This window comes from Patella vulgata, chromosome 4, assembly GCF_932274485.2.
Source record: "Patella vulgata chromosome 4, xgPatVulg1.2, whole genome shotgun sequence".
Classification (NCBI taxonomy): domain Eukaryota; kingdom Metazoa; phylum Mollusca; class Gastropoda; family Patellidae; genus Patella; species Patella vulgata.
In genome coordinates this window covers 49,711,608-49,726,604 of record NC_065882.2, presented here as the reverse complement: position 1 = coordinate 49,726,604, position 14,997 = coordinate 49,711,608, and the positions used below count along the sequence as shown (strand labels likewise).

Sequence of the window (14,997 nt, the reverse complement as noted above, 5' to 3'; positions counted from 1 at the left end):
AATGACAAAGCGAAAATATGTTTTTGTATGAAAAAACAGGATATACAGGTATATATATATTTACAACAACCGGTAATATTCTTTATACCCCTTCCTCTGTAATGACAAAGCAAAAATACTTTTACACAAAACTTCCCTTTCCATTTTCTGACAAATAAGTGAAAGCAAATATTGAGCACAGATGCGAGCTTTATTAAGATCATACAACAATTCAATAATACATCTTGATAACAATAGATCCATCAATTTGAAAACTGACACATTCACAAGATAGATCCAATTGTGTCTGACCTGATAACAATATTACAATGATCGTTAACATTGGCAAGAACTTGTTTTTAAAAGAAGTTCTCCTCTTGGCACTTTAACTGTTGTTACATGTGTTGGTATGTAACATAATGAAAGACTGTTCTGTTTAGGATGCTATCACACATATACAATCAGATCGTTACTGCACAGCAGCTAACATACTACTAATAGATATCACATAATACACATTTCATCATTTCAAACACCAGGTTAGACTTCAAATACAAGATATATTCATTTTTCATCAACATTAAATAGAATAGGGACCTTTATTATATGGTGCATGCTTGAGCACATTATTTAATGACATTTATATTGTTTAAGGAATTAAGACATATCTCTTTCATTTTTCAAATTATTTCGTATTGCATAGGGTATAAATTAAGTACATCATTTCTTACCAATTTCAAAATGTGATATGTTGGTTATGAAATCAGTCTTTGTCAATATAGGCAAGACTTTCATATTATTTTGCAAAGTCATTCTATTTCACATACATGTTCCTGGATATTCCTGGATTTCATATTAACTGCACACAATGTCAAAATTCTATTTATAAAACAAATGTTTTGATGACATATACCCGTTTTATAAGATTTTAATAAATTGATAGAACAGGTCATTTGTAACAATATATACATATAATATCGAAATATTCAATTATGATGGAAGATACATATGTTTCATCAGATCAGAAAATATTTCTGTTTTCAGTTTTTATTTTCTCTAATCTTATTTCCTGAGCATTCTTATTTTTTTTAAACAGGACAACTTTAAAATATCATTTATTTATTTATTCATTTACTAAAGAATTTAGAGGTAATCACTAGTAGAGTAGTTGTATATGTATGTTACACATATAACTACAGTACATGTATTGTCAATCACAGTTGTGGCACCTGACAATCAGCAATATCTATATAATATTCTGCCGAAAAAGTATAAATTAACATGTTGCATTTAGAAAATACTCTAAAGAATACAATATAATATTAAATACTTTCTTTGTAACTTTTGATAGATGTAAATCTGTTGATTATTAAAATGTCTTGTCTTTAATAAAGAAAAGATAGGTTGCCAGGCAATGAAACATACGCCCATTGCAGCTAAATTGTGCAAGCAGTTGACTAGGGTTGTCACATATTTATGCTTTTGTAGATAATAGGAGCATTTACAAGACAATGGTATCAATTTCATACAGATCGAATGTTCACAAGGTTCAACTAAGTGGAAACAGGGTCATAACTTTATAAGTTATTAACAGAAATTGCTTAAATTCAATAGGCTTCTTCATTTTCCTAATCTCAATAATGCACTTAAATTTAATATAGATAAGATTGGATGATAAATTTTGTCATTAGAACAATCATAAGGGGTTAAACAAAGTGAAACAAGGACAATAACTCTATTTATGGAAATTGTTGAAAATCAATAGGCCTATTCGTTTTACTGAGCTAAATAATGCATATAAATTTCACGCAGATCTGATGATAACTGTTGTTGATAGTGCATTCAAAAGGATCCACAGAGTCAAACAAGAGCCAAAAGTCTATTAATTAAGTAATTAACAAAAATTCATTGATCTAAACAATGCATATAAATTTCATATGTATCGGATGATAAATTTTGTTGATTGAGCTTTCACAAGGTTCAACAGAAGTAAAACGAGTGCCACAACTCTAGATTTAATTAACGGAAATTGTTGAAATTCAGTCGACTTCTTTGATTTAGTGATCTAAATAATGCATATAAATTTCATACAGTTTTGGGTGATAACTTAAGTCCTTAGCATTCACATGGTTCAACAAAGTGAATCAAGGGCTATAACTCTAGAAGTTATTAACGGAAATTGCTGAAATTGACTAATTTAAATAATGCATGTAAATTGAACCAAGGACCATAACTCTAGAAGTAATTAATGGAAATTGTTGAAATTAAATAGGATTCTTCTTCTCACTAATATAAACAATATAATATATATATATATTTAAAAGTGATCAGATAAAAAATGTAGTCTGTAGAGTGTTCATAAGAAATTGTGGATGACAGACGGACGGACAGCAATATACAACCACATTTCCATGTGGGCATATAAAAATCATGATCCTATCTTTGTATAGAAAGTACAGTATTATAAATAATTCAGTGTTACACACAAGCTGACTAGATGTATCTAAAACTTTACAAGACTGACTGATCCCTCTATTATAGACTTTTTTTAAAACATAATTTATCTACAAATTCTGAACACGTTCAATCACTCCACGAAAACGCAAAAATAAGCTGCTGTGCCACCTCTTAAATAAGTAACAATCTGGGAATGGTAAATCACAATAATATCATTGATCGATTTTTCTTTAATTGATATCTTATCTAGTCAAATCCTAACTATAGTACAATTGAAATTTTTGCAAATAAAATCTCTGTTTATTAGAAAGTATATATCATTATATAGTACAGTAATTGACTAGATAATATATAATTGACTTAATGCCCAAAAGACATACATAAGGTTGAATATTACTGTACATAACTTCAAAAAGGCTGCTGTTAAAATTTATACATGTACATCATATTTATAACGATCCTTGAGACCCTTTTTCCGATATATAACCTCTATTTACAAATCATACATTAATAGCATTATTTGATGTTTCAATTCATGCATCTAAGTGCTCTTAGATTAACATAACACCCACACCATAATAACACCAATACAATAATCTAAGACTACAATTAAGAAACAGTGCACAAACTAAAATATAAGACAAAGGGTGAATATATGCTGTTAAAAGATAGACAAATAAAACATCATTTAGGATATATGATTATATAATTAATAAGAGGCGACAAAAATAAGTGAAAAAATATGGCTCAAATAAATAATGTATCTTAAAAAGTCAGATATAATCTTTTTGTGACAAATTTAGAATTATATTTCAATATCATGAAAGAGTTAATAGTAGCTTTAGTATAATTTGAGAGTATTATTTATTTTTAACATTTGTAATATTATTGCTCACACAAAAATCCAAGACAGGCAACTGTGATTCTTAATAGCTTGTATCAATGGCATTTATTAGTAATTGAACTAGAAATACACAGACCACAATTACCATAATAAAAGTTAATTGTATTCAATAAAATTCTATCTGGTGTACTTCTTGATAGCTTGTAGTGTATATGTTTTGAAACTATCCTTTAAACAGATTTATCATAATACAGATCATGAACAAAATTATTCCTACAGACAAAGATCAACTCCTGTCAGTTTCTCTTGAAGAATTTGATTTTGTTTGGAAGCCAATTATTGATGTTAAAAATGATTATTTACAACTATGTTTATCCTGAATTACATTCACTGGAAATTACTGATGATGACATTTTTTTTTTAAGATCTTTTAAATCGTTCATATCCAATCAATTTGAACTATTTTAAGAGCTCCAAATTGGTTCACTCTAAATCAATGTCAACGCATTCAGAGGCGTAAAAATCGTACAACAGTATGTTATGAAATCAAGCTAATTCAGTACGCTGATGGCCAGGAAACACAGAATAAAGAAAACACAGGTATCCAAATTGATAGAATTAAAGAGAATACACCAACAATGTTACTTTTACTTGTTAACTTAAATCATTTTTTTTATGGTATTTGTTAGGATTAGAATATGCAGAATCAATTTCAGATTTAGTTAATAGGCTGTACTAGGGATTATGTTAAGTTAAATTCTTGTTACAATAGAACCCATTGGCATTATTTTAATCCTGAAAAAGGGCCAGAGTCAACCTGTTAAGGTCAGTAACTGTGCAGTACAGCGAATAAACCCATAATACATGCAAATCAATTCCACTCGACTTGTTATCCATGTTTCTACATAATATAACACAGTACATCATCAAAATACATAGCATCAGTAGTACACAACCAATTGTAAACATTCATATTATTCAGTAATATCCTCTGTTTATTTATCAATTAAAGCAATGATTTATGAGCATAAAACCTTTATTTTAGAATGGTATTACTATCATCTGTCATTATTAGCCTCAAATATCACAATATTCATTTCTATTTATCTATGTAACATAACAGACAAATTTATATAACAATTATGTTTTAACGAACTTATATAACAAGCACTTATATATCAATGTAAAATATTGGTTACAGCACTACATTTACATATATATATATATATATGGAAAGAGTGTAATATAGTTTTAACAAATACAACAAGCACATGAATAATGCTGTTAAGCACGTAAGATACAGATTTTTTGTCAGCATAGCCAACAGCTTCAAATTTAGACATGTCAAAAAATTTGCCCCAGTTCTTGGTGTTTCATTTACCAAATATTGCCTTTCTACACTAAATATAAAGCAATTAGGTGCTTCAACAAAATATCCTGTAATAATAGACAATAATCTGGTTTATCATATTAAATATTGTTATATATTTTATGTTCTAATAATCTTATAATATCCTCTCTCAGCTTGTACAAATTTCTATTAAAATTATAAAAGATATTAACATTTCACAAGTTTGATTTAGAGAAAAAAAATCCAATAGAAGATGACTTTCTATCAAATCACTAACTAAATATTGGCTGTGTAATAGCATTAGTATCTTCAAATAGTTCATCATAATTAATTTGATAAAACTGTCACTCATTGATTCTATGTACTAATTCTAGTACCAGTATACTAATCCATTTATTTTTCGACACCGGACAGGGCTTCAACTCAACATCTCGATTTCACTGAGATTCAATGGATTTCACTTGATGTGGCAATACAATTGGCAATAAGTTCAATATCTATGTTACATTATGGTACAGAGTGGTTGTCGAACACTGCTGATGGCACATACTAGTATCATCCTAAAATTGACTTTTGTTATCACATTTTGCTTGTACTCCAATAAAAACAACCATGGATGGTTTCAAGTTTATGTCATGATGTTAAGATTAAAATATGGCAGCCATAATAATTACAGAAGCTTAGTTCTTGGCTTTGTCACACACAAAAGATCTTCGATTGTTCAATAAAAATTTACAAAGGCCATACAAATCCATGCGAAAACAGGGTGATATCACATTTCAACTATACCTGAGTAATCCTGAGTACCAATATTTGGCGATGGTAATGGAATGTTATATACAGTTTTGATACGAGCAGCTGCAGATTTTCTATTATAATAGAATGTTAAAATATAACTGCTATATCAATTCAAACTTCACTTGTTATTTGTTGTTCCCATGTTCACAATTATTCAAAAGTTAGTTATAACAGTAGATCTTTAGACCAGTATAAATAATCAACCAATTATATAAGATGGAAACAGATTATTCAAGTTGTAAAGCACACATTGCAGTCTTGTACTTTGAATGTACACTAGACAAATTAACTATAAAGAATACTGTTCTATGGATGGAATAAAATATCAATATGGCTAAATGCTAGTTGTATCAATCTTCTCTGTGTTTTTGTTCATATTAAAACTACAAATGGTCTAGTCTACAGTATTTTGTATATTCCATACACAATATACAGATCAAATTCACGTCCATATGCTTCCACCAATACACTGTTCACATAATGCAGTAATTCTAATTTACACTCTCTGATGAAGCTTTCTCCTCACTTTAATGTAAAAATAAGATATTTCACAACTTGTTATTTATATATCTACAGGATTGATATTAAAAGTTGACTTCTTTGCTTCACACACAGCACATTGTAAAATTATCAACAGTATGACATGCAAATATAAATATGTTTCAAAAGATCATTAATCCCAACAAAACAGTCATTTATATAATAATAAGTAGGGATACACAGTCTAAAATATAAGTTTTGTGAGATAATGCAGTATTAAAGATTAAAATTCAAAAAAAAATAATGAAAAGATGTGAAGATGCATTGAAGCTGAGAGAGGTCGGAGAATTAGAATTGATAGTTTAGTAATTATAATAATATAGGTACTGTATATCATATATCGATTTACATGTATTTCACAAGAATTAAATATATCAGAAAACAAATATTATAAGATTAAATTAACCCCCATCATCAAATCTATGTAATGAATAAGTAATAAATAAATAAGATAAAGATAAGTATTTACAAAAAAATCATTCCTGTATTTCAAGAAAATCTCCAATGACCCATATTACCATCAACATTTTCATAAATATTTTTCTAGTTCATTTCTTATTTTTATGTAATTTTTTTCAAATTTTCAAAATTAAAAATAAATGAATTTGTTAAAAGATGTTCTCACAATTGTTCTCTTCTTTTTTTTACATGAAATAAATTAAAAATCTATAGATGTTAAAGATTTCTATCCCCCAACAAACATGATACATGGTGTTTATGAATTGTACAAAATATGCATGTTAAATATTGGATATAAATACCATTTATTTAAATAAATTATAAGAATCTTTAAAACACTGTTCTATAGTTTTGGTCTAATTGTTTAAAATTGGGGAGATATAAAATACATTAAACTTTTTGGTCGTCTAATAGAGTTTCCATGTATGCATCTTCTGCATCGGCCATATGATCAAAAACAGCCTCTGGTAATTCATGATCATCTACTGGCCACCACGACCTATTTAATGATTTAGACACCTGAAAATAAATAATAATATAACAAGTATGATTAATACTTTTATTTTTATCTCACTTTAAAATTTCCTTTTTGCACAAGTGTGCCAATGTTTTAAACCTTTATTATTATTCTTAAAAAGATTACAGCTGTGAAATGAAAATGTTCAACTACATGTACATGTTCAAAGCAGGGTTGGGGTTTTTTTTGTCTTTTTAGAATAAATATATCATCATTTTTTTATTTGAACAGGATTGTTGTTTCCATAAATATTACTTGTTTTTAATGTCATTATATAAGGATTCAAGAAATTCAACATTGGTTTTAAACCTACATGTAGGGTCACTAATTGTGACTGGTCATACTTTTTGCCGAAATTAGTTTTCGCTTGGTTGCACCAAGACACACGAGTTTAACAACTTTGCAAGCTGTTCGCATGAAACCGAAATCTAAGGCCTTTAAAATCTGGGGGTTCTCGGTTTCAAAATCAGTTGCACATGCACATGCGACATCCGAACGAAGACCGATGCAACAATGCTATCGGTTGCTTACAAGCAGGTGAATCCCAGATAGATATAGCCAGACTGCTGAATGCTTCCCAGAGTACCATCTCTCACCTTTGGGATAGGTATGGAAAGCGAAGGTCAAAACCTGACCGCCCAAGCTAAGGCTAAACAAGAGTGACCATGTCTGCCCTGGATCGTCACATACGGTTATGTCATTTATGGAAACAGTTCACAACAGCGACCTCTACTGCAGCAGCAATTCCTGGACGACGTAGGATCTCAGACCAGACAGTCTGTAATTGTAAACGCCTACATGAAACCGGATTACGAGCCAGACGTCCTGTTAGAGCTGCTGTTTTGAAATTCGCCAACATTGTCAAATCCGACTTAAATGGGTTCAGACACACAGGGTATGGCTACCGCAACGCTGGAGAACAGTTTGGTTTAGCGATAAGTCACGTGTTGCAACAAGGCGATGGTAGATCGAGGGTATACAGAGGATGAAATGTCACTATGCATTCTTTTTTTGAAGAGTGTATGATGATGAATACTTAAAATAAATTTACAAATTCTGTGCTAAGACACACTCAGTTACTTACTTTATCAAAAAAGTCATCACTGATACATCTTACTGGTATTATTTCAGTAGCATCATCTTCACTATCATTAGAAGTATAAATGCAAGACAAAGGAACAACCAGCTTCTTTAAGGTGTCACCTCTCAATCTAGCTATAGCAATGACATCCCCATCTGCTATACCATAACCTGAAAAGGGATATGATTATAAACTGAATTTCAAGGAGTCAGAGCTGTCTTCTACTTCCATTAGCATCCTTGTGAATTCCTAGCTCCATGGCATGTCAAAATTTCCCTACCTGTATTCTACAGGATATTTCAGAGAAATAACAATACTAACAAGTACATACTACATGTAACAACACTTCACTAAATCTTTTTTTACCACTCAAGTAACAATTATATTAATTACCAATATCAACAGGAACCAAGATCTGCAGGTTATAAAGATATATTTCAAGTTTCATCAAAATCGGATCAAAATTGTAACTTCTAGAGGGTCCACAACCTTGATATACCATATATTTATACTATTTGCATACAAGGGGCTGCCATTATTAAGGCTGTGCAAAAATATCGATATAATCGATAATCGGTAGAAGTTATTTAGCGATACGATAATCGATATTGAAATTCAAATATCGATTATCGGTATATTTACCTTCTGACGGCAAGTTACGGTCACTTTCACATGACTGAACTTGCCGTAGTCTGGCATTATCAGACGAATGAATGAATACACAACGTCAACACAACTATTTCCCCCCTCTGCTTACAAACTGGCACATTTTAAATATATATTATTGTAAAAAACTGAACTTTAAGATTAAATATATTATTTTAATATTTTCGTTGTTTTTGTTGTTATTACTAGTTGAAACTAAAATAGGTCACGCAATTTGTGAACAATGACAATTGCACATGATTTAATAGTAAAATTAGAATTATCTCCCTTCTTTGCTCTTGATTGCTTTGTAGAGAAATCGTCTGTTTTCACGATAAAACTAATTGTATTATTAATGATCAATTCAGCTTTTATTACTAAATCATGTCAGATACAGCCCATACAAAACACGTTTTTGACTTCCCGGGAAAGGCAAAAAGCGAGATATGGAATTGTTTTGGTTTTTACGGAACCGACGACCGTATATGTAACAGTTATCTAACTTCATGGAATCTCTCTAGTAATGAAGATAAATAACTTCAATTTACTTTCGTTTGTTTTTTTTATTACGATTGAGTATTGACAGATTGTATAATAATATTAATAAATATAATGTGTTTAAATAAACAGTAATAAAGACTGAAGATGTTTTGGAATATTTTTATTATACAATACTATTATTAAACAGGACTGTTAAACAAATACAACAAAATAGTGGTGGTAGCCTGTGTCGACCAACACAAATAACAGGTCGGTAAAGTTCGGATTTTTGCGGAAAAATGATAATCGATTATTATCGATAATCGCTGACAAATTCTTGCCGATAATCGATATTGAAATTTCATATCGATTCCCAGCCTTAGCCATTATCCAGCAGTTTTGGTCCCATATTCACGAAATTCAAACTCAGTTATTATACTATTCAAAAAAAGTAGGGGATATTTGATTTTGGGGGCATAATACTAAAATATGCAAATGACTACGAAAAAAGTCACTATAGAACCTAACAGAAGAAACATTTCCAGTTACATGTGACGCCCAAACGCACCAATAGCTACCGCATGGAATGCAGGTGATGCTTGGGATCATCATGGGGGTCCAACCCAAGATTTGCACGACTCTGACTTTGAATGTTACAGTCATTGTGGCATTGAATTCCAGGGTGGAAACATCAGTTTAATTGTTTTAGTGACCAGAAAACAAATTTTGATATGCGTCGGCTTACCCAAAATGAAAGGTTACGTGCCCTTGGCATGCTACAGATCGGCACAACACAGGCGGTTGTGGCGCGGACGATGAATGTTTCTCAGTCTGTCATAAGCAGGCTATGGTCCAGATACCGTGATACACAATCTGTACAGGACAGACCACGCTCAGGTCGACCAAGGGCGACAACTCAAGCCCAGGATCGATTTATCCGTACCTTGGCCTTGAGAAATCGTGTCATCACAGCAAATCAGATCAGCGCTCGTCTTCAAACAGACACTGGTGTGAGAGTGAGTGGCCAGACGATTCGGAATCGACTGCATAGGGGTCACCTTCGCGCCCGACGTCCTCGCGTGATCCCTTGTTTGAGAGATCATCACATTCAGGATGACAACGCAAGATGTCACAGGGCCAGGATCGTTACAGGTTACCTCCAACAACAGAACATCACCACATTACCTTGGCCAGCACTGAGTCCCGACCTCTCCCCCATCGAGCATGTCTGGGACATGCTTGGACAGAGGTTACGTCAACGTCAACAAAGTCCTGCCAATGTCCAAGAACTTGCTGCTGCGTTGCAACAGGAATGGGACAATCTGGACCAAAATGACCTTAGACGTCTCATTAGGAGTATGCCACGTCGGATCAATGCTTGTTTGGCAAACAGAGGAGGATTTACCCGTTACTGACTTGGTTGTGATGCTGTGGTAACTTTGCTGTTTGACCCCGGCTATCATTTTACCCTTATAATGGTCAGTCTGTGCCTTACTTAGTCTAACGATCATTTGGAATAAATCGATGAATGTGAACTTCATTTCATTTTGTCATTTGTTTCTTCGTCAGTTTCATTAGGTGACTTTAATAACACTTAAAAATCAAATATCCCCTACTTTTTTTGAATAGTATATTAATGTGTAACGGTGATATATGCAAATGTTGTTTTTTTCAATCAATCAGGGACCACAAGCTAAAAACGTGATTTCTCGAACAATCAAGGGACATAATTCAGGAAGTTACAATCCGATATGCATGAATATCAAAAGGAACCAAGATCTTTTGGTTATAAACATGCATTTCCAGTTTCATCAAAATCAGATGAAAATTGTGATCTGTGGAGTGTCCACAAGCTAAAACATGCTTTTTCGTACAATCAGGGGCCATAATCCATGAAGTTATGGTCAGATTTATGCCAATATCTAAAGGAACCGAGATCTTTGGGAGATAGACCTTCATGTATATCAAATAAAAATTGTGACCTGTAGAGTGTCCACAAACAAATTGAATATTTGAATATTTTAAAAGCTTACCTATGATACTTAGTTCCTGCAACTCAATGCAACGCCATGCTAACATTACAAATGGGTCTGGATACACATCAGTTCTTTCATCATAAAGCATGGGTTGATCTTGAATATCATCCATTATAATTACTGTCTTGAGTGTATCATTGAAGTGTGTCGAAATAAAATCTATCGCTGCCACATTGATATGTGAGCAGAAATATTGTCGAAAATGTGTTAACGGCATACATGGCTGGAGGACATCAAGTAGGGCGGCAACTCCATGATGTGAATGTGTGAGGTTTACTGTTACTTCAAAGGAGGGACTATAATTCCTTAACCTTCTCCATGTTGCATTTGTTACAATTTCATGTTCTGGACTGATACCGTGAATGTGGATGCATAGTTTCTCTAGCTTGGATTTTCTGATATCAGTAAAATTGTGGAGTAATTCATTTGTAAGATAATCATAATCAATGCTCAATTTGGTAAGACACTGGAATGAACAGATCAGGGAAGTGTCAAATTCAATAATTCCATAGTGCTCTGAATCTTCTTTTACACTGGCCAGATGCAAGGATTTCAAATTCTTACTATGATGTTGCACCATCAATTGAACTAGACTGTTGGAATGAACTAGGAGTTCTTCTACACATCCCAAGGAAAAGTGGCTTAGTCGGCGAGCATTTCTGATCAATTCTTCAATGTTATCCAAATAACTGAAAATAGAGAACAGAAAATTAAACATATATTTGGATTCTACAATATGACACATAAGCTTAACCTTATTTATAACTTACAGTTAAAGGAGTTAACCCGCTAACTCAATATTTTCCATTATTCAATATCGTCTATTTCAATCAATGTTGATGTTATTATCTTGCTGAGAAATTATGGGATCCTAATATTGAATATTTAAGACACAATGAACACTTTAAAATCAGCACACAAGTCGTGTACTCTATACAGTAGTTTCGGGTGACATTTGTAATGAACAAAGAAGAACATATACGACAAGACAATGTGATAGTAATGGCTAATTCACAAAAGACAAAATAATGATATAAAAAAATACAACTGTGGAAGGGCGTAAGCAGGAAGACTGCCATTGAACATAGACTGTTTGTGTACATGTATGTCACGGAACATAATTAGAAATTACAATTTTAGATAGATTCGTATTACCGTGTAACTGAATAATATGTCCCAATCTTTATTCTGGTCAACAAATTGTACTATTTTAGAATATTTCAATTAATTGATGATACAAATTTCATCTTGACACACCTTATTTAAAAATTTTGAAAAATTCAACATAATGGTTTGAAACGTCTAACGTAAACCTTTTCAAATGAAACTTCGATTTAAAAATATTTTCGAACCCTCTGGACAAGTAAAATAGGATGTAATGGATAATTTACACAACAGATAGGACACTTAAACATCTAGTACTTAGATAGAGATATTATTTATTTTCTGGAGCTTTCAAGATAGCAAGAGTGTTATTGTCCCTTTAAAATAGTGCCAAATTTATTCATGAAAAATTATATTATACATAATAACAATTAAGTTTTAAATGAGTGATTATCTGAATGCTTTACTGAATAATCTTATAATGCATAGTAATAAATTTATCAATTTTTAAAGAACTCTTAGTCACAGAAAATCTTCCAGAATTATTATATTTTAAAAAACATTTTAATTTTCGATAAAATATTTGAAAATACATGTATCGCTGACTGCGCAAAATAAAAACTTGGCTAAGTGCAAGGTGTCCTAAAACTGATGTTTACGTTCTATTTTTAGTAACATTACAATCTATGGCACCAATGCGGTTGGTGGTGTAAACAAATTTAAAAGCTGCTTACTTGTCAATTATGTGTTCAGTTTCTTGTTCAGACCAAACGATGTGACAACTTGATGGTTGTAGAGAAAATCTTTCTAAGTTTTTGTTTTTCGAAAGAATGTCAAGCAATTTAGCACATTCCCTCACCTCTGTTGCGTCTCGCGAGTTAAATTTGACAACTGCTTCCCGAATAAATCGGCCGCAGTTTGCAGCAAGAAAATTTGACTTCTTGCGGTCCTTTTTATCGAACGAAAATAACACATTTTGCCATAGTGTTGGGTGAAACAAGCAAGATCGCCATCGCTTGCATATCGAAGAACTCTTTAATCTATCTTCCAGTGATAAATATGAAACGATATCAACAATTATTACACTAGGTAGTCCTGCCCAATTTGTTCCAGCTGCCATTTCTACATGTCTGACGTCAACACTCCAATAAATAATCATGCGCGCGTACCACGTGCTAGAAAATTTACTCGGATATCAAGTCTCTTTTTTTATAAGTCATTAATACTAATCTCAACCAGTCTCGTGGTTAAAAGTCGCTACTTTAATTTTTTTTAACTGTCAAAAAATATAAGACGGTGATGTATTTAGATCTTTGCCTAAGTCAATAAAACCTGTGACAAGGAGTGGCTGAGAGGGGGGAGAAAACATATCAGGACAATTATAACATCAGATAGAAAAACAGTTCAGAAATCCAAGCAAAACAACTAGTACAATGATAACATTAAAACCAGCCCCACGAAGACAAATATAGGCTAATGGCAATATTGTCAAACTGTCAAAGCCTCTCGAGTAGTTAATGCTAAAAATTTAATTGATCTTCCGCCAAATTCCACAACAAATGTGAATCCATATAAACCTCTAAACATTGATCCAGCGAGCACTTACATTAATCATAGAAATCTCACCCGCTCACCATTCGGGTTTAACGTCCACTCGACACAAACTAGGTCATTTCGGGACTAACATATGGTTTAATTTTTTATTTCAATAATTCGCTTGCGCGTAGGGGTCTTTAGCAGTGGGAAGAAACCGGAGAAAACCCACGAGGTTGGACAGGCGACCCGACTGTGTACTCCTTGTCACATACAACCGGGGATTCGAAACCACGCCAGTTGGGCCAGAGAGGGAATTTTGCCCCGACAGCGGCACTATCGCCTACTCTTATATCTAATTCCAACTGTCAGGGGATCTTTTACGTGCAATTCCAATATATACACGGGACCTCGGTTTTTAGTCTCATCCGAAGGACTAGACAGCTGTCCTTGTCAGGCCGTGCGTCCTCACTGATAAGGGGAAACCACGCCGGAAATCTGGATGAACTTTCTCGGCCAATGCAGGGATCGAACACCCGACCTCCAGGCCAGCGTCTTACCCACTTAGCCACGTGATCACCAGGAATAAAACAACAATTTTATCTGATTATATTGTTGAAAATTTAATTGATGTTTATGGAATAGAAGCGTGTCTGAATAATGTCTGTTTGAATTCATCGACAATCGCAGCTTTAGTACCCGATGGATATTCTGTAGGCCTACCAGGCGCGGATCCAGGGGGGGGGGGTGTCCAGGGGTCCGCACCCCCCCCCCCCCCCCCTGCTCAGGCTTGAAAATTTGAAGGGTCCGAGAAACTTAAATCTAAAAGCCTGAATCTGACCCAAAAATTGCGAGTTTGTATACATTGAGTTGAGTCATGACTTTCATTCCATTGTGGGCAAAAACAAATAGTCGCATACAGCTCTGGCAACTAGCCAAAAACGTCGACAGCATAAATTGCTGTCGGGACCAAAATTGACTCCACGGCAAATCGCCTATTGACGACGGCAATTTTTTAATACTGTACTGTATGAAAATATAAGTTTATTGAAATTTAAAGAGTTTTATTAACGCTGTTCGCCTGTTGACGTTGAATATTGTTGTGTTTGCTTTTTAATTTTATCGGCAGCGTTGATAAGAAAAAAACCTGGTCATTTATGTGTGAAAATTCCC

The 14,997-nt window shown here is 33.0% G+C and overlaps 1 protein-coding gene across 1 annotated transcript; it reads right to left on the bottom strand.

Moving 5' to 3' along the window:
* Positions 1 to 171: 171 nt before the first annotated feature.
* LOC126817525 (F-box only protein 33) lies at positions 172 to 13,423 on the bottom strand. The gene is made up of 4 exons (XM_050544554.1): positions 13,026 to 13,423; positions 11,185 to 11,876; positions 8,030 to 8,196; positions 172 to 6,947 (listed from the first exon to the last, which is right to left on the bottom strand). Exons 1-4 carry the CDS (start codon positions 13,409 to 13,411, stop codon positions 6,819 to 6,821), a joined length of 1,374 nt encoding a protein of 457 aa, XP_050400511.1. The 5' UTR covers positions 13,412 to 13,423; the 3' UTR covers positions 172 to 6,818.
* Between the last annotated feature and the right edge of the window lie 1,574 nt (positions 13,424 to 14,997).